General features: G+C 34.1%; 2 protein-coding genes across 2 annotated transcripts in view; one reads left to right on the top strand and one right to left on the bottom strand.

The window, feature by feature from the left end:
* Positions 1-20,473, top strand: part of kcnq1.1 (potassium voltage-gated channel, KQT-like subfamily, member 1.1) — a 67,930-nt gene that overhangs the window by 7,670 nt on the left and 39,787 nt on the right. The window contains exons 2-3 of the mRNA XM_028474439.1: positions 4,376-4,488; positions 8,450-8,557. Coding sequence (XP_028330240.1) covers positions 4,376-4,488; positions 8,450-8,557 — 221 coding nt within the window. The remainder of the gene's footprint in view (positions 1-4,375; positions 4,489-8,449; positions 8,558-20,473) is intronic.
* On the bottom strand, positions 11,306-12,656 carry LOC114456108 (golgin subfamily A member 6-like protein 7). The gene is made up of 2 exons (XM_028437662.1): positions 12,063-12,656; positions 11,306-11,707 (listed from the first exon to the last, which is right to left on the bottom strand). Exons 1-2 carry the CDS (start codon positions 12,612-12,614, stop codon positions 11,315-11,317), a joined length of 945 nt encoding a protein of 314 aa, XP_028293463.1. The 5' UTR covers positions 12,615-12,656; the 3' UTR covers positions 11,306-11,314.

Genomic DNA, 20,473 nt, shown 5'->3' with positions numbered 1-20,473 from the left:
TATAGAAATATTTCCCTTTCATTTTCAATGAACTCATCCTCACCTAAAACATGCATGTGAGGCATTTCACTGGTAAATTGGGGCCTAATTTTAAATGAAGAGAAAAAAAGTTTAGATTGTTTTTTTTTTTTTTTTTAAATCTCAGAACGTGAATTCTTTCTCTGATCATTGACAATCGGAGGCCTTGGGTTTGTATTAGTTTGAAACTTAAATAAAAGGTGTAACATTAGTGTGTTATAACATACGTCACATAAACCCAACGTGTCCTGACACGTGTGATTAAAATATGTTGGTTCAAACTATGGCCTCAGCTGAAATCTGAACAGATAAACATATCTGTGTGTGTGCGTGTGCGTGTGTGTGTGTGCGTGTGTGATGATAAGATGTTCCTGCTACAGACACTAACTGGAGATCCATGAACATTGTTTCCATCACTGTGAATATCTGAGGTTTATGTTTTAAATCTGTATTTATTTTACATTCTGCGTCACTGCTGCTTTAAACTATTAGTCTCTACTGAACGTTTAGACCTTATACTGATGTTTGAACATTAGATAAAACTAGTACAGTGTATGTATTCATATTGTGGGAGGAGCTTAAGTAGAGTAGTCAATTATGGCCAAATGAGTATGTGTTTGCAGGTTGGATGTACATAGAGGTGTACTTACTCTGTACTCTGTAGTGTTATAAAGGGTTTATTTGTGGGTGCAAAGTAAAATAGTGACTGCAATTTCCCTGGTTTAATTTTATGGGACATGAACATGATAAATGTGTTTTTTTAACTCATTTTTATATTTTTTTGTTTAGTGTATTTTTATCTAATGTATGTTTTTTTTTTTTTGGAGTCATTATGTGTATTTTGGTCTTTTTTTTTGTGTATAAATATTTTTGTGTTTTGTTTTGTTTGTTATGTTGTGTATTTTTGGAGTCTATTTGTATATTTTTGTGCATTCTGTTGTCGTTTTGTGTACTTTTTGTATAAATATTGTTTCGTTTTTTTGTTTTACTTTACTCGTTTAGTATATTTTTTTATAAATACCGTGTGTGTGGGTGTGTGTGTGTGTGTGTGTGTGTGTGTGTGTGTGTGTGTGTGTGTGTGTGTGTGTGTGTGTGTGTGTGTGTGTGTGTGTGTCCTGGCTGCCATGTGGGACTCTCTCCATGTCCTTCATTGGTTCTCTCTCACACATGCACGCGCATTACCCACCGCATGCACATACTCTGTCACAGGTTGTTGAAATGCGTGTGCAGAGAAAATAAAAACGGATCCACTGGAACTATTTGAAACTTCCGGGAACTCTTCCGTTGTCGTAACTCTCTCTTTAAAAGGCTTTGTGTACGTTCAGCCTGTACATCCAATGTGCAGATTTAGTTATATAGCACGTGGTGAAAATATCAGCGTTTATAATGCCGTATCCGTGGAGAAACTTGCATTTTTCGCTGTTCGCTCTCAGCACAGCCTCGGCCATTGCCTGACAATAACTTCCGGGTCCCGTCATAACTTCCGGGTCACGTTCTTCCGGTCCAAACAGCGAATGATCAAAAAACATGAAAATAAAAGTTTTGAAATCACCAAATTACTCCAAAATAACGGATGCACACACTTGGAGTATTTGGAAGCCGTTGACAAAGTTGAACGTCGAACAGATATCACGTTGGGGAGAAATTCGCTCCACAAACACACACAGAACATTACACACTCCAAATGCCTCTTCATGCCCAGTATTATTTTGGATGTCTTTTTTTCCGTATTGTTTATTTTTCTCTGACTTTATCCTTTTTTAAATTTGTTTTCACTTTGTGCATTTTTTTGACTTTTTTGTTTATTTTTACTCAATTTATTGTATTGTATTGTTGTCGTGTATTTTTGTGTTTTTTTATTGTCGTTTTTGTGTGTTTTTGTATATTTTTATCTTATTTTAGTATATTTTATTATCCTTTTGTGTGTTTTGGAGTCCTTTTTTGTATATTTGTCTTTTATTGTTGTGTATTTATATCGTCCTTTTGTGTGTTTTTCTGCTCGTTTTGTTTATTTATTTATTTTTCATTTTATGTATTTTTTTTTATTATTGTGTTTTTGAATTCATTTGTTTTCACTTTGAATATTTTCATCATCCTTTTGTGTATTATTTTGTCATTGTTTGTGTTTTTGAAGTCATTTTTGTGTATTTTTATTGTTTTGTGTGTTTATGGATTTTTGGTTTTTTTTTATTGTCAATTTGTGTGTTTTGAAGCCCCTAAGTGTATTTTTGTGTATGTTTCTGTTATTTATGTGTATTTTTAGTGCTCTTTTGTGTATAATTTTTGTCATCATTTTGTGTGTTTTTGGAGTCTTTTTGTGCAGTCTTTTTGTTACTTTGGGCGACCATGGCTCAGGTGGTAGAGGGTCGTCTTCTGATCAAGAGGTTGGGGGTTCGATCCCAGTACCTGACTATGTGTTGAAGTGTCCTTGGGCAAGACACTGAACCCTAAGTTGCTCCCAGTGATTGGGTGAATGAGCTGATATGTAAAGCGCTTTGAGACTGTTTCAGTGTGGTTATAAGGCGCTATATGAATCTAGTCCATTTACTTTGTATAATTTTATTTTATTTTTGTGTATTTGTACTGTGCTTTTGTTCTCATTTTGTTTATATTTTTGTGTATTTTTAATTTTCTTTTTTGTATTTTTGTATTTTGTATTTTTTGTATTTTTCTGAAATGTGTGTAATTTTGTGTATTATTACTGTCATTTTGTGCATTTACTTTAGAGGCCATGGGTTTGGTATAGAAGATGAATAATTGTGTCCTCACTTAAACACCGCACACCTATCAATTAAATATAATCACTTTCCTCTTATGTTTTTCTCTCTAAATCCTTCAAACCTTTCAATGTAAAACATCCTTGTTATTCGTTGCCATGGTTACGGCTGATTCCTTCACCGGTAATCATTGCTCGGCTTTAAAAGTTTTGATAAGTGCCTTTGAAAAATAAAAAAAAAAAAAAATGAACGTTGCCTTTAGTTTTATCTGCAGAAGCCGTAAAAGTCACTGTGAAGGTGAATTGTGTACTAAATAGTTGTGACTGCTGCTGCACTCGTGTGAATAACTGTGGGATGTGATTTGTCCTTAAAGGTCGTCTGAGGATAAAAAGCTGAGAGTAAAACGTCTTCCAAAGCCACAGAAAAAAGCTTTAAACTCCTGTTTATTGTTGACTTAATGTTTAAAACATTATACAGTATTAAAGAAAGTGTTTCTCTGATAAAATCATCCTCCTTTTAAATATTTTCAGGTCAGAATCAACTAGTACTAAAATAAAACACAATGTAAGAAAAATCCTAATATACTGCCTTTATTATCATTTATTTTATTATTTACAAACAAATCCAGATGAAATCTCATTATCTTGGGGTCACGGGACACTAGGAGGAGGTCGCCAGATGCCTTCAAGAAACTAAGAATATTTTTTTAAACAATTTAAGCCCATTTTTGCTTTTTCTTTTTACCCTTTTCTGCAACTACACTAAATTTGTTAAATTTTGACCTGTTATCACTTTTTCTTGCCATATTTTTGCTCTATTTAATGTAGTTTTGCTAAATTACTCCCATTTCTAAATTACTCCCATTTCTGACACTTCTCCATCAAATAGTCACAACTATTTAGTACACAATTCACCTTAAAAATGTTTTTTTCTTGTTTCTTGAAGGCATCTGGGGACCCCCTCCCAGTGTGTCGTGGTGCAAGATTTTAAACGAGATTATGAGCAAAATTGGACATATTTGTTACGTGTATTGATAGATATTCAGAAGCCTGTTTCCCGTCTGTTTTCTGTGCTCATGGAGAATCAAATGTGCTCACAGAAAAGGCCTAAATAATGTCGGAGTTCAGGAATGACTCAAAAACTTCAGGATTGAAGGAAAAAAGGGGGAAATTTTCTCCATTGTTGTCTTTAAAAAGAAAGCTATGGAATGAAAAGTAACTGTGTATTTGTTGGTTTCCCTCCTGTTCTCCTCTGTCACATCAAACTAATCAAATTAATTCTGTGACATAATGTTACAGAGGAATTAAAGCTCTTTTTTTATTCTTCCTCCTCGTTACGTTGAGCTGAAGAGAAAATGTTGGTGACCTTCACAAAGTCAAAGAAAATGTGTGTTTTTTGTAAGTGCTCTACATTCACACGCTGCAGTGAAAAAGGTTCTCAGTGTTTTTTAACAATGAAGTGAATCGTCCTTGACTGTTTTCCACGTTGTGTCACATTAGTTTTAACCTCCACACAAATGTGAGGTAACGCTCTTTAGTGAATAAAGGAGCTTCTTAAGCTTTTTCTTTTTTCTTCACTACATTTTGAGACGCTTTGAATAAAAACAACCAGATGTGATGTTTACCTTTATGTGTTCACAGGTTCCTGATCGTTCTGGCCTGTTTGATCCTCAGCGTTCTCTCCACCATAGAACAGTACCAGGCTCTGGCTCACAGCACACTATTCTGGGTGGTCAGTGTCATTTATTTTATTATTACGCACCTTTTAGGACAAAGAACTGATTTAATGAAAAGCTTTACGGGTCATGTAAACATAACAAAAGAAGATTCAAAACTGTGAGTTCTTTATAAATGTACAATATTGTGAGACATACTTGGATATAATAATTAATAATTTTTATTTATAAGAAAATGAAAACATCTTGAATAAACAATGACCAATAAAATAAGATAAAATTTCATATGATAAATAGTATAGTTAAATAAAACAGAGACATTGATTGTTTGAATTTGTTGAAATTACAGCAATTTAAAAAAAAAACCCATGATATGCACATAATGACAATGGAATTACACTAAATTACTTAAAAAACACAAAAAACCCCCAAATCACCTGAATGAAAAGCTAGAGTAACAACAAAGCTACAAAAATAACTCTAAAAACACACAAAAAATGACAGAACACACAAATAGGCGACAAAAACTGTTGAAAAAGACAATGACAGAAACACAAAATAACAAGAAACTGAAAATGACAACAGAAATACACAAAATTAGTCCTTAAACACACACAAAAAAAGGAAAATACAAAGACACACAAAAAGACATGAAAAAACACAAAAACAATGACAAAAACACGCAAAATGACACACAGAGCTCCAAGAAAAATACTCAAAATAACTCTAAAAACACACAAAAAAATGACAAAAACATAAAAAGCTTTTTAAAAAAGGACCATGATAGAAACACAGAATATTCAAAAACCCTCAAAATTACAACTTAAATACACAAAATGACAAAACAAAGAAAAATACATAAACACTGAAAAAGACTTGAAAACACACAAAAACATTGAGAAGACACAAACTGATTCCAAGAACGCACAAAAACACAAAGCGACATGTGTTTTTGTAGAGAGAGTCTCCCTGCAGAGCGATGCTCACACTTCCATGTAATGCTTTATTCATCGATGCACGCACAGTCGCTCAAACACCTTCCAGCACTTCTTCCTAATGTTATTATTTCATGCTCCGTGCTCGCGATGCTCCAGAAACCAAAGAACAGCCTCTGACTCACTCTAGAAAGGACAGGTGTGAATTTAGAGAAAGAAAAAACATTTTATCACCATCAAACACAGAATAATGAACACAAACTGTGTCTTTACTCACTGATTGAATCATTGATCAAAACTGAAAGTTTGTCCACTTTAATCATTTTAAACCAGACTTGAAAGTAAACAGAAAATGACAGAAAAATACAGAAAACAACAGCAAAAATACACAATTTCTCTATAAAACATACAAACTTACAAAAGTTACACAAAAGCACAAGTAAATACATGAAAGGACAGGACAAATACACCGATAAGCATACAAAATTACAATAAACGCACAAAAAGAAAAGACAAATGTACAAAACAACACCAAAATTAGGCACGATTTCTCTATAAAGCTTACAAAATTACAATAGAAATAAAAAAATTAAAGACAAATGTACAAAAGAACAAAAAAATACACACAGTTACACCAAAAAGCATACAAAACTAGAAACAATACATAACAGGACAAGAAAAATACACATTATGACAACAAAAACACACAAAACCTATGTTTTTTCATGCGCTAATGCTCTGATTGGGCATTATTCTAATGCTGACATGAATGTAGATCATGTGATCCTCAGATCAGATACAATCAATACAATACAATGTTTGTGTATCAAACCTGATAGTGATGTGAGAGGTTGTAAAAGTTCGTCCTTTAAATGAGTAAAAGTCTGGACCAAAGGAAAACCTCAAGACAGGTGTTTGTGTGAATAAAGGAAAACTCAAAGAAAAGATGAAAACTCAAGGAATTACTGCTTCACCTTGGACCAAATCCTCATTTACATTCAGTCGAAAGGAGCTGCTGTTGATCCATGGATGATTAGTATTTATAAAGCCTGGTTTTGTTTACAATCATTGAATTTTCATATTTAACCCAGTGATTTCCATCCCTGAAGCCCAGCGGGAGTGTGTGTCCTGTTAGAAGTATAGCCCTGTTGTCCTGTTTCTATCTCTGTGTGCTAGCTCAAGGTTAGCTCTGACAACTAAACACTACCACGCCACCCCCCCACCACCGTCCCGTGAAAGGAAGCACAACAAAATGATGCTGATTTATTGAAATAATATACTACTTTTCCTGCTTGAGTCTGTGTGAGCTGCAAAGAAACATAATGCTATGTGCTAAACTTACCAAACATGTGTAACTTGTTGCTACATGCTAAGCTAACCAAACATGTTGGACTGGTCGCTACGTGCTAAGCTAACTAAACATGGGAAAATCAATAAATTATACCAAAAAACACCAAATAGACCACAATGATATACATAATAAACACACAAAACACAATAAAAACACACAAAATGACTAAAAAAAGATTCCCAGGGAGGTATAAACCTCTCTAAGTTTCTTTATTTGTTGAAACACAACACGATAAAGAATTGAGATTGCTGTTTTTGGGGTAATTTTTGTATCATTATGATTTTCCAGTGAAATAGCTGCAAGTCAAATGTGCTCTAGGTGTTGATTTGGTTTCTGTTTGACAGGAACAGATCTATTATTAGTCATTAAACCATTTCTCTTTGACGGAAACGTGTGAATTAGTGTGAACGAGATGTAACAGAGCTGTGGTCATCATTACACTGTCGCAGCATTTCTTCTCTCTTTGAAAAACAGCAATATTTCACAAGTAAAACCAAGAAACATTTGAAAAACTAACTCTAAATTCACCAATTTCTGGCTGTAAGTCCTTGAAAAATGTTGTTAATTCACTACAGGGAGAAAACAGACATAAGTTTGGACTGAAAGAACATTTTTAGAAGCTAGATATTAACACGAGGACTCCAGGATGTAATGTTACCTTTGTGGCTCCTGTAGTGGAAAAGTGCTGTAATGAGATGAGGAGAGGTCAGAGGTCACTGAGATATGGAGGAAGAAAAGAGATTAACCCTGGGCAAGTGGATGAAAAGGATGATTGGCTTTAAAGACTAATCCGACTTCTATTGTTTTCATGTCGACGTTATTAATCAGAAGCTTCATCAGCACAAGTTTTGTACGAAGAAAAGTCTTTAATGAAAGGGTGAGGAGGAGCTTTCTGAAGGATGTTGTTAAAAACCCTCAGGTGAGTTCACTGGTAATGAGACGTCAATCAAAAGTCTACAAGACAAAGCAAGAAACAAAACGGGAAAAGACAAGACAAAAGATTAGACTCTAGCTGTATTTCCGTTACAGTTTTCCACAAAATAAAAGTGATATTTCTAAAGTTTCCACTAAGTATAATTTCTCTTTAAATGTGTTTCCACTGAAGGTTTTTTTTTAAACCTGGTAACCCTGGTTACTCATTTATACATCTATAACAAAGGACAGAAACAGATCTATTCTTTATATGTCTGTGACAAAAGTTAGCAGTTAGCATGCTAGCAGTCGTGGTGGTTGGGAAAGTTACTGGGAAATGACAGAGATGAAAGGATGGTAATTAGCCGTTACCATGGTAACACATGCTATCATTTAAAACATAGAGAATCAATTGAAAAAGATTGTGAGTCCTTTTTAAATGAATTAAAACGTGTTGAGTTTAGGTGTCTTAGAGAGTTTGGTCAGTGTTTAAATGATGTCATTAAATCAATTAAATTAAAAATCAATGGAGTGTTTAACTCACTTTAGTCACAAAAAACCTTTGATATTTGAGCTGAAGTGGGCTCAGTCAATACAATCATGGCAAAATAACATATGAATCATGAAAAATTCACACTTTTAGCAATTATTTTAGTGAAAATATTTAAACTCCAGACCTAAAACATGCTTTGAACTATTTTAAAAACAGCTGAACTATTCCTTAAATCATTTTTTTTGGTTTTTCTCTAATTACGATGGTTCAAACCTTGCCGTACATTTAGTTTTTTTTAGATCCTAATGGTTCTCTGTGTTCCGTCCCACAGGAGATCTTCCTGGCTGTTCTTTGGCGTGGAGTACTTTGTACGTCTGTGGTCCGCCGGCTGTCGCAGTAAATACGTTGGATTCAGAGGCCGTCTGCGCTTTGCCAGGAAGCCCATCTCCATCATTGGTGAGACGCTGACCCCTCTCCTTTATTATCATTATTATTATTATTATTATTATTATTACTATTATTATCTGTCCTCCCTTCACACCGATCAACACTTATTTTTAACTTGTCTAAGGACGAGCTCAGAGACACATGTATCAGCAAATCCGACATGTCGCTGTAACGTGTCATCATTATCTGAAACCCGCTGTCATCATTAGCAATAATTATAACTTAGAAAACAAGCTAGTGCTACTTTCTTCTCTAAGAATACAGAATCACAAAGATTTTAAGTTTTCAATTTCTTTAAGAAAAAACAGAGAAAATTCATGATGAAGATAAATTAACAACAATATTACACACTCAACAAAATGACACTAATACACAAACTGTTCAATCAACAAATTGGCAGGAAAAAATACACAGAACAATGCATAACGTATCTCAAAGAATACATAAAACAACAACAAAAATGACACAAAGCAGAGCAAAGTATAAATAACTCAACAGAAACAAGAAAACAATACAAAATTGAGTCTAAAAACACTCAAAACAACACAAAAACCCACCAAAATCACATAAAAGTAAAACAACTACACTGTAAAGAACACCACACACAAAGCAACAATAAGGATTAGCAACAACATAGAAAAACACACCAAAACTATATCAAAACAACAACATCCAATTAAAATGCAACAGAAGCACACAAAACAACAACAGTATCTCAAAAAAGATAAAATGGATGAAAACAAATCCAAAAATACACAAAAAATGACAACTAATGAAAGAAACCACTTTAAAATTACACAGTCTGAGTATTATTACAGGAAAGAACAAAGGCTATATGTGTATTTTTGTTTCGTGTGTGTTTTTCTGTTATTTTTTGTTGTTATGTATCATTTTTCTGTTATTTTTTGTTGTTATGTATTGTTTTTCTGTCATTTTTGTTTCATTCGGTCGCAGTTTTTCCATAAAATCTGTAATTTTGTATGTTTTTAGATTCATTTTGTGCATTTTTGTTGTTGTTTTGTATATTTTTCAGATATTTCTGTAATTTTGTATGTTTGTTATTAGAGCATAACTTTAAAGAGAGTTAAAGAGTACACTGTGTGTGTGCTACTGTGAGTAACTCTGTTATCCCTGATTTAAAGGTGAAGCATTTCTTTAAGATCATACTGTTATTTTACATTAAGACTTCATTAAAATAGAGAGAGAGATAGTGAAAAATTAATAAACTATTAAATGAAAACAGGAGACGTGAGGTTCGGTCCCACAATAGGCAGGAGAGATGACCAAAAATGATAAAAAACTATAGAGATAAATCTGTTCATGAGGCACTAAATACTGTTTCTTTCCATTTATTTACAAAATGATTCTTAATAATGTGTGTTATCACTCATTCATTCCATCTTTCTGATCTATAGTTGTGTTTAAATAGTTTTCTAAGCAAAATGTTCACAATTTTCACGTCACATTATGCTACAAAATGGTATGAAAAAGAACTTTATTTAATTTAAAAAAAAATTTAAAAAAACTTGCGAGAACAAAAAATGATAATTAACTGTAATTCAAGAAACAATATCAAAAACGAGTGGTATGTGAATGGGTTTGATCCAGAATCTATCAGTGAGATGTTTAGTCAGGTATGAACCCAGTGGATCTCTCAGATCTATGAACACAGGTCAGATAGTGGAGCCCAGAGTTCACAGATCTATGGACACAGGTCAGATACATTTTTCCAAAAAGTTTAACTTTTGCTTCACCAACAGATTATGATTCTGTTCAGTTCTTAAATTCTAAAAAAAATTTAAATAAAATTAACCACATACATCTAGAAAAATGCCCAGTATGTTTTAAAATAAAGTGCAATGAACTTCCATCTAAAATGCATTGAGGAGTGAAATAGTTTAACAGGGTTTGATGGTGCGTTCACTGACATCCTCATTTACACACCTAGTGAATACACAAACCTTTACACAAACTATTAAGTACAATTGAATATGCCACAAAACTTATAAATACAAAACTTTACAAATACAAAATGTTTTGGCGTGAATGTGTAGCTACAAGTCCACAGCACTATCAACTACATGGCCAGTATAAAAGCATCACAAGTAAAAATTAATGTAAAAACTGTTGATTTTAAAGTAAATCAAGGTTACTATACTGTATTTTTTTTTATTAGTGTTTACAATGGGATTTTTTTTGGGGGGGGGGACACGACCCCTGCATCCCCCACCGGGATTTGCACCCCTGCCCCCTTTGTCCAACTACAACATTTTGTTCAGAATACTGTGAAAAAACAACAATAGAGCACAACGATGGAATAAAAATTCATGGAGCTAACAGAATTTAAACACAAATTTGACATAAATTGTTCATTGAGAGTTTACAAAAACAGTGTGCAGTGCATTACCAATTCCCTTTTTTGGGAATTCTGAGGAAAAATTTCTGAATTCTGAAATTAAAGCCAGAAAAATGTCAGAATTTTGACTTTAAAGTCAGACTTCTCACTTTAAAGTCAGAAATATGAGAAAAAGTCAGCATTTTTAGTTTAAAGTCAGAATTCTTGAGGAAAATAGTTATTATACTATGATTTTCATGGTCTGACCCAACTTAATAACTCAGTTCAACACAAAACAATTATTTTTACAAACATTTTTTTTTATTCATTTGTTATTTTATTTTTTTTTTTTTTCATAAAAGTTTTTTCCTGCATTAGAGGGAGAAAAGGAAAAGGAGAATGTTTTAAATCATCATGGGGTTTGTATTGTTCTAACGTTTGGTTTTCCTCTTAAACCACTGGAGGATTCTTTTCCGTAGTGGTTTCTTTTTAGCGTGGCTGGACCGCTCTTCTTCTAATTCCACATCTTTGGCTTTCAGTTGGTTCTGTGTTACGACCAGGGCGTTCTTCAGCATGGTCACCTTTTCTTTCATCTGCTCCTCCAGACTGCAGTAGGCCTGCTCCTTCGATTTCACCACTTCTAACATGTTGGCGTTCACCTCCAACAGTTGCTCGTGTTGATCACTTTGACTTTTTAATTTCTCTTGCGCCTGCCTGAGATTGGCCCTCAGAACGTCCTTTTCAATGTTCTGCTCACGCACGAGGAGATCCTTCACTTTCAGCTCTTCGTCTTTGATGATGACGTTCTTCTGAGCTTCTGATATCTGTGTGGAGATTAGAATCAGACAAGACAGATTTATTAGTATAGTGCATTTCATACACAAGGCAACTCAATGTGTTTTACATGATTAAAAAGTGCAACAGAAAATATTTAACGCTTTAAAAATCAACAAGAACATTAAAATCAGCAGTAAAAACATTTTATATTATTGTGCTTTAGAACAATAATTGTATATTAATATCATTACTTTATTATCAGAAGTTTGTATTAATTTTTAATTTTTGTACTGATAGAATTTAGTTTAATTTCTAAATAAATGTGACAACAAAATTCAATTTGTAAAAGCGCCGTTAAAAAAACAAGTAAATAAAAGTTGAATAAATGAGATAATGACTCACTGTTGTTTCCTGGTGCTGAAGCTCCCTGGTTTGCTCCTCTACTTGTTCTTTGGTCTGATCCAGTGAGTTTGTGAGATTGAAGATCAGCTGATTCTGACGCTGAAGGATGGAGGTGGTTTCCCGCTGCCACTTCAGCATCTTCCTCTGGTTAGACTCACCTCGGCGTAACTCTTGTTTCCATTGGTCCAGGCTAAGCTTGAGCTTGGAGATTTCCTCCTCCTGGATTTCAACCATGGAATCTGATTCTGTTTCCTTCTTTATCATCATCGTTCGTTCCTCTTCCCATTTTTTTTTCTGCTCATGGATCTCCTTTCTGGAAACGTCCAGAGCCAGTTTGAGGTGGTCCAGGTCCCTGTCTCGTATTTCCATCTGGTACCTTGTAAAGGATGCCTTGCGTGTCATCTCTTCACATGTGATACACCCTGGTGGTGCTTGGTCAGGTACCAGTGTGCAGCCTGGTTCACAGGGACTCACTGGTACGGTAACTGGTGGATGGTTGACTTGTTCATCATCACCCTTGTCTCCAGGAGATGATGGTTGGTCTCCCTTCATCTTCTGCGTCTTTACCTTCTTCCTATGACCTTGCTCTGGTTGGTGGAATGACACCTCGCTGGTTTTGTCAAATAAGGGCTCAGAATCCCCAAAGTCACCAAAGTAATGTTCATCGCTGGTTTTTTGATTCATTGTCAATGTTTCAGGACAAAAAAGCAGGATAAAATTCAACAAAACAGTGGAGTTTTTAAGGCTTTAAGCTGTTTGTTATAAGATAGAAGTATCCAGGTACTTTGAAGTGATTTGGCTTTCATCCTTCCTGTGGCTTCTTTTCTGTTGTCATGGTTACAATAAACAAAACATTCTAAATGTTGATTTCCCTGCTGCCTTGGTAACAAACAATAAACATAATGAAATTTAACCACATATAAACAGAGCTAACCCCCCCACCCCCAAAAAATAAATAAATAAATAAAATAAAAATTAAAATATCAAGGTGAATTAAAAGCCAAAGAGTAAAAGTGGATTTAAAGCAGGATTTGTAAGTCTTCAGTGCGGGGGACTGTTAGACGTTGGAGGGTAGCTTAGTCTACAGCAAGTGTTTCTCAAATGGTGGTACGGTACCCCTACGGATACACAATGGCACTACAGGGGGGACTTGAGGGAGAGAGTAGAAAAAAAAACAAATAAAGTGTCAGTCTTTGTCCCCCCAGGCATGAGATGACTGGAAATAATAAAAACTACAGAAATAAATATATTCAGGAGCCACTAAATCTATTTTTCAACCAATGTCGGGTCACCTGAAGTTTCTGAAAAATGTAAATATTTTTTTGTAATTATTATTCTTTTTTTTATTAAAACAACACACAATCTTAAACAACTGTATTTCTATACTTTCACTTTGTGAACAACTCAGACTGTGACATCTTGGCCCGACGGTGCTCCGCAGCTGGTAAATAAACCAATAAAATAAATTAAATACATTTACACAATGATTCATGTTTTCTCTGTAATTTTTACTTCCTCCTGCAAGCCAAAATGGATGCTCGAAAGGGCCGGATTTGGCCCCCGGGCCATGAGTTTGACATGTGGTCTAAATTCTAGATACATTTAAAAGATAGACGTAAAGGTGGGCCCAAACTAAAACGCATTAGAGCATAACTTTAAAAAGAGTTAAAGAGTACACTGTGTGTGTGCTACTGTGAGTAACTCTGTTATACCTGATTTAAAGGTGAAGCATTTCTTTAAGATCATACTATTATTTTTACATTAAGACTTCATTAAAGTAGAGAGAGAGAGATAGTGAAAAATTGATAAACTATGAAATGAAAACAGTAGACGTGAGTTTCGGTCCCACACTAGGCAGGAGAGATGACCAAAAAATGATAAAAAACTATAGAGATAAATCTGTTCATGAGGCACTAAATACTGTTTCTTTCCATTTTTTTACAAAAGATTCTTAATAATGTGTGTTATCACTCATTCATTCCATCTTTCTGATCTATAGTTGTGTTTAAATAGTTTCTAAGCAAAATGTTCACAATTTTCACGTCACATTATGCTACAAAATGGTATGAAAAAGAACTTTATTTAATTTAAAAAAAAATTTAAAAAAACTTGCGAGAACAAATAAATGATAATTAACTGTAATTCAAGAAAACAATATCAAAAACGAGTGGTAGGTGAATGGGTTTGGTCCAGAATCTATCAGTGAGATGTTTAGTCAGGTATGAACCCAGTGGATCTCTCAGATCTATGAACACAGGTCAGATAGTGGAGCCCAGAGTTCACAGATCTATGAACACAGGTCAGATAGTGGAGCCCAGAGTTCAGAGATCTATGAACCAGGTCAGATAGTGGAGCCCAGAGCAAGTCAGCATCACATGTGAACATCCTAAATCCAAGTTAAAGGTTTTTCTTTTTCACTACCGCGTATGACTGAGAGGGAGATTTTTGGTCATGTTGTTGATTTAATGTGTTTGTTGATGATTTTAAATGTTTTTACCGATGATTTTAAATGTTTTTACCGATGATTTTAAATGTTTTTTACTGATGATTTTAAATGTTTTTACTGATGATTATAAATGTTTTTAGTGGTGATTTAAAATGTTTTTACTGATGATTTTAAATGTTTTTACTGATGATATAATGTTTTTAGTGGTGATTTTAAATATTTTTAGTGGTGATTTTACTGATGATTTTAAATGTTTTTACTGATGATTTTAAATGTTTTTACTGATGATATTATTGTTCTTATTGATTTTTAAGCTGTTGAATGTTTTCTGTTGCACTTTTTGATCATGTATAGCACATTGAGTTGCCTTGTGTATGAAATGTGCTATACTAATACATTTGCCTTGTTATCAAACTGTTGAATTACATTTTTCCAAAAAGTTTAACTTTTGCTTCACCAACAGATTATGATTCTGTTCAGTTCTTAAATTCTAAAAAAAATTTAAATAAAATTAATCACATACATCTAGAAAAATGCCCAGTATGTTTTAAAATAAAGTGCAATGAACTTCCATCTTAAAATGCATTGAGGAGTGAAATAGTTTAACAGGGTTTGATGGTGCGTTCACTGACATCCTCATTTACACCACCTAGTGAATACACAAACCTTTACACAAACTATTAAGTACAATTGAATATGCCACAAAACTTATAAATATACAAAACTTTACAATACAAAATGTTTTGGCGTGAATGTGTAGCTACAAGTCCACAGCACTATCAACTACATGGCCAGTATAAAAGCATCACAAGTAAAAATTAATGTAAAAACTGTTGATTTTAAAGTAAATCAAGGTTACTATACTGTATTTTTTTTTTATTAGTGTTTACAATGGGATTTTTTTGGGGGGGGACACGACCCCTGCATCCCCCACCGGGATTTGCACCCCTGCCCCCTTTGTCCAACTACAACATTTTGTTCAGAATACTGTGAAAAAAAACAACAATAGAGCACAACGATGGAATAAAAATTCATGGAGCTAACAGAATTTAACACAAATTTGACATAAATTGTTCATTGAGAGTTTACAAAAACAGTGTGCAGTGCATTACCAATTCCCTTTTTTGGGAATTCTGAGGAAAAATTTCTGAATTCTGAAATTAAAGCCAGAAAAATGTCAGAATTTTGACTTTAAAGTCAGACTTCTCACTTTAAAGTCAGAAATATGAGAAAAAGTCAGCATTTTTAGTTTAAAGTCAGAATTCTTGAGGAAAATAGTTATTATACTATGATTTTCATGGTCTGACCCAACTAATAACTCAGTTCAACACAAAACAATTATTTTTACAAACATTTTTTTTATTCATTTGTTATTTTATTATTTTTTTTTTCTTCATAAAAGTTTTTTCCTGCATTAGAGGAGAAAAGGAAAAGGAGAATGTTTTAAATCATCATGGGGTTTGTATTGTTCTAACGTTTGGTTTTCCTCTTAAACCACTGGAGGATTCTTTTCCGTAGTGGTTTCTTTTTAGCGTGGCTGGACCGCTCTTCTTCTAATTCCACATCTTTGGCTTTCAGTTGGTTCTGTGTTACGACCAGGGCGTTCTTCAGCATGGTCACCTTTTCTTTCATCTGCTCCTCCAGACTGCAGTAGGCCTGCTCCTTCGATTTCACCACTTCTAACATGTTGGCGTTCACCTCCAACAGTTGCTCGTGTTGATCACTTTGACTTTTTAATTTCTCTTGCGCCTGCCTGAGATTGGCCCTCAGAACGTCCTTTTCAATGTTCTGCTCACGCACGAGGAGATCCTTCACTTTCAGCTCTTCGTCTTTGATGATGACGTTCTTCTGAGCTTCTGATATCTGTGTGGAGATTAGAATCAGACAATGACACATTTATTAGTATAGTGCATTTCATACACAAGGCAACTCAATGTGTTTTACATGATTAAAAAGTGCAACAGAAAATATTTAACGCTTTAAAAATCAACAAGAACATTAAAATCAGCAGTAAAAAACATTTTATATTATTGTGCTTTAGAACAATAATTGTATATTAATATCATTACTTTATTATCAGAAGTTTGTATTAATTTTAATTTTGTACTGATAGAATTTAGTTTAATTTCTAAATAAATGTGACAACAAAATTCAATTTGTAAAAGCGCCGTTAAAAAAAACAAGTAAATAAAAGTTGAAATAAATGAGATAATGACTCACTGTTGTTTCCTGGTGCTGAAGCTCCCTGGTTTGCTCCTCTACTTGTTCTTTGGTCTGATCCAGTGAGTTTGTGAGATTGAAGATCAGCTGATTCTGACGCTGAAGGATGGAGGTGGTTTCCCGCTGCCACTTCAGCATCTTCATCTGGTTAGACTCACTCGGCGTAACTCTTGTTTCCATTGGTCCAGGCTAAGCTTGAGCTTGGAGATTTCCTCCTCCTGGATTTCAACCATGGAATATGATTCTGTTTCCTTCTTTATCATCATCGTTCGTTCCTCTTCCCATTTTTTTTTTCTGCTCATGGATCTCCTTTCTGGAAACGTCAGAGCCAGTTTGAGGTGGTCCAGGTCCCCTGGTCTCGTATTTCCATCTGGTACCTTGTATAAGGATGCCTTGCGTGTCATCTCTTCACATGTGATACACCCTGGTGGTGCTTGGTCAGGTACCAGTGTGCAGCCTGGTTCACAGGGACTCACTGGTACGGTAACTGGTGGATGGTTTGACTTGTTCATCATCACCCTTGTCTCCAGGAGATGATGGTTGGTCTCCCTTCATCTTCTGCGTCTTTACCTTCTTCCTATGACCTTGCTCTGGTTGGTGGAATGACACCTCGCTGGTTTTGTCAAATAAGGGCTCAGAATCCCCAAAGTCACAAAAGTAATGTTCATCGCTGGTTTTTGATTCATTGTCAACGTTTCAGGACAAAAAAGCAGATAAATTCAACAAAACAGTGGAGTTTTTAAGGCTTTAAGCTGTTTGTTATAAGATAGAAGTATCCAGGTACTTTGAAGTGATTTGGCTTTCATCTCCTCTGTTGGCTTCTTTTCTGTTGTCATGGTTACAATAAACAAAACATTCTAAATGTTGATTTCCTGCTGCCTTGGTAACAAACAATAACATAATGAAATTAACACATATAAACAGAGCTAACCCCCCCACCCCCCAAAAAATAAATAAATACATAAAATAAAATAAAATATCAAGGTGAATTAAAAGCCAAAGAGTAAAAGTGGATTTAAAGCAGAATTTGTAAGTCTTCAGTGCGGGGGACTGTTAGACGTTGGAGGGTAGCTTAGTCTACAGCAGTGTTTCTCAAATGGTGGTACGTGTACCCCTACGGATACACAATGGCACTACAGGGGGGACTTGAGGGAGAGAGTAGAAAAAAAAACAAATAAAGTGTCAGTCTTTGTCCCCCAGGCATGAGATGACTGGAAATAATAAAACTACAGAAAAAATATATTCGGGAGCCACTAAATCTGTTTTTCAACCAATGTCGGGTCACCTGAAGTTTCTGAAAAATGTAAATAATTTTTTGTAATTATTATTCTTTTTTTTATTAAAACAACACACAATTTTAAACAACTGTATTTCTATACTTTCACTTTGTGAACAACTCAGACTGTGACATCTTGGCCCGACGGTGCTCCGCAGCTGGTAAATAAACCAATAAAATAAATTAAATACATTTACACAATGATTCATGTTTTCTCTGTAATTTTTACTTCCTCCTGCAGCCAAAGGGATGCTCGAAAGGGCCGGATTTGGCCCCCGGGCCATGAGTTTGACATGTGGTCTAAATTCTAGATACATTTAAAAGATAGACGTAAAGGTGGGCCCAAACTAAAACGCATTAGAGCATAACTTTAAAAAGAGTTAAAGAGTACACTGTGTGTGTGCTACTGTGAGTAACTCTGTTATACCTGATTTAAAGGTGAAGCATTTCTTTAAGATCATACTGTTATTTTACATTAAGACTTCATTAAAGTAGAGAGAGAGAGATAGTGAAAAATTGATAAACTATGAAATGAAAACAGTAGACGTGAGTTTCGGTCCCACAATAGGCAGGAGAGATGACCAAAAATGATAAAAAACTATAGAGATAAATCTGTTCATGAGGCACTAAATACTGTTTCTTTCCATTTTTTTTACAAAATGATTCTTAATAATGTGTGTTATCACTCATTCATTCCATCTTTCTGATCTATAGTTGTGTTTAAATAGTTTTCTAAGCAAAATGTTCACAATTTTCACTTCACATTATGCTACAAAATGGTATGAAAAAGAACTTTATTTAATTTAAAAAAAATTTTAAAAAAACTTGCGAGAACAAATAAATGATAATTAACTGTAATTCAAGAAACAATATCAAAAACGAGTGGTAGGTGAATGGGTTTGGTCCAGAATCTATCAGTGAGATGTTTAGTCAGGTATGAACCCAGTGGATCTCTCAGATCTATGAACACAGGTCAGATAGTGGAGCCCAGAGTTCACAGATCTATGAACACAGGTCAGATAGTGGAGCCCAGAGTTCACAGATCTATGGACACAGGTCAGATAGTGGAGCCCAGAGCAAGTCAGCATCACATGTGAACATCCTAAATCCAAGTTAAAGGTTTTTCTTTTTCACTACCGCGTATGACTGAGAGGGAGATTTTTGGTCATGTTGTTGATTTAATGTGTTTTGTTGATGATTTTAATGTTTTTACTGATGATTTATAAATGTTTTTAGTGGTGATTAAATGTTTTTACTGATGATTTTTGTTTTTACTGATGATTATAATGTTTTAGTGGTGATTTTAAATATTTTAGTGGTGATTTTACTGATGATTTTAAATGTTTTTACTGATGATTTTAAATGTTTTTACTGATGATATTATTGTCTTATTGATTTTTAAGCTGTTGAATGTTTTCTGTTGCACTTTTGATCATGTATAGCACATTGAGTTGCCTTGTGTATGAAATGTGCTATACTATATACATTTGCCTTGTTATCAAACTGTTGAATTAATTTTTCCAAAAAGTTTAACTTTTGCTTCACCAACAGATTATGATTCTGTTCAGTTCTTAAATTCTAAAAAAATTTAAATAAAATTAATCACATACATCTAGAAAATGCCCAGTATGTTTTAAAATAAAGTGCAATGGACTTCCATTTAAAATGCATTGAGGAGTGAAATAGTTTAACAGGGTTTGATGGTGCGTCACTGACATCCTCATTTACACACCTAGTGACTACACAAACCTTTACACAAACTATTAAGTACAATTGAATATGCCACAAAACTTATAAATATCAAAACTTTACAAATACAAAATGTTTTGGCGTGAATGTGTAGCTACAAGTCCCACAGCACTATCAACTACATGGCCAGTATAAAAGCATCACAAGTAAAAATTAATGTAAAAAACTGTTGATTTTAAAGTAAATCAAGGTTACTACTGTATTTTTTTTTTATTAGTGTTTACAATGGGATTTTTTGGGGGGGGGACACGACCCCTGCATCCCCACCGGGATTTGCACCCCTGCCCCCTTTGTCCAACTACAAACATTTTGTTCAGATACTGGTGAAAAAACAACAATAGAGCACAACGATGGAATAAAAATTCATGGAGCTAACAGAATTTAAACACAAATTTGACATAAATTGTTCATTGAGAGTTTACAAAAACAGTGTGCAGTGCATTACCAATTCCCTTTTTTGGGAATTCTGAGGAAAAATTTCTGAATTCTGAAATTAAAGCCAGAAAATGTCAGAATTTTTGACTTTAAAGTCAGACTTCTCACTTAAAGTCAGAAATATGAGAAAAAAGTCAGCAGTTTTAGTTTAAAGTCAGAATTCTTGAGAAAATAGTTATTATTACTATGATTTTCATGGTCTGACCCAACTTAATAACTCAGTTCAACACAAAACAATTATTTTTACAAACATTTTTTTTTATTCATTTGTTATTTTATTATTTT

The sequence above is a fragment of the Gouania willdenowi genome, chromosome 3 (assembly GCF_900634775.1).
Source record: "Gouania willdenowi chromosome 3, fGouWil2.1, whole genome shotgun sequence".
Lineage (NCBI taxonomy): Eukaryota > Metazoa > Chordata > Actinopteri > Blenniiformes > Gobiesocidae > Gouania > Gouania willdenowi.
The sequence above is the reverse complement of the archived record's forward strand: the minus strand, read 5'-3'. Positions and strand labels throughout refer to the sequence as shown.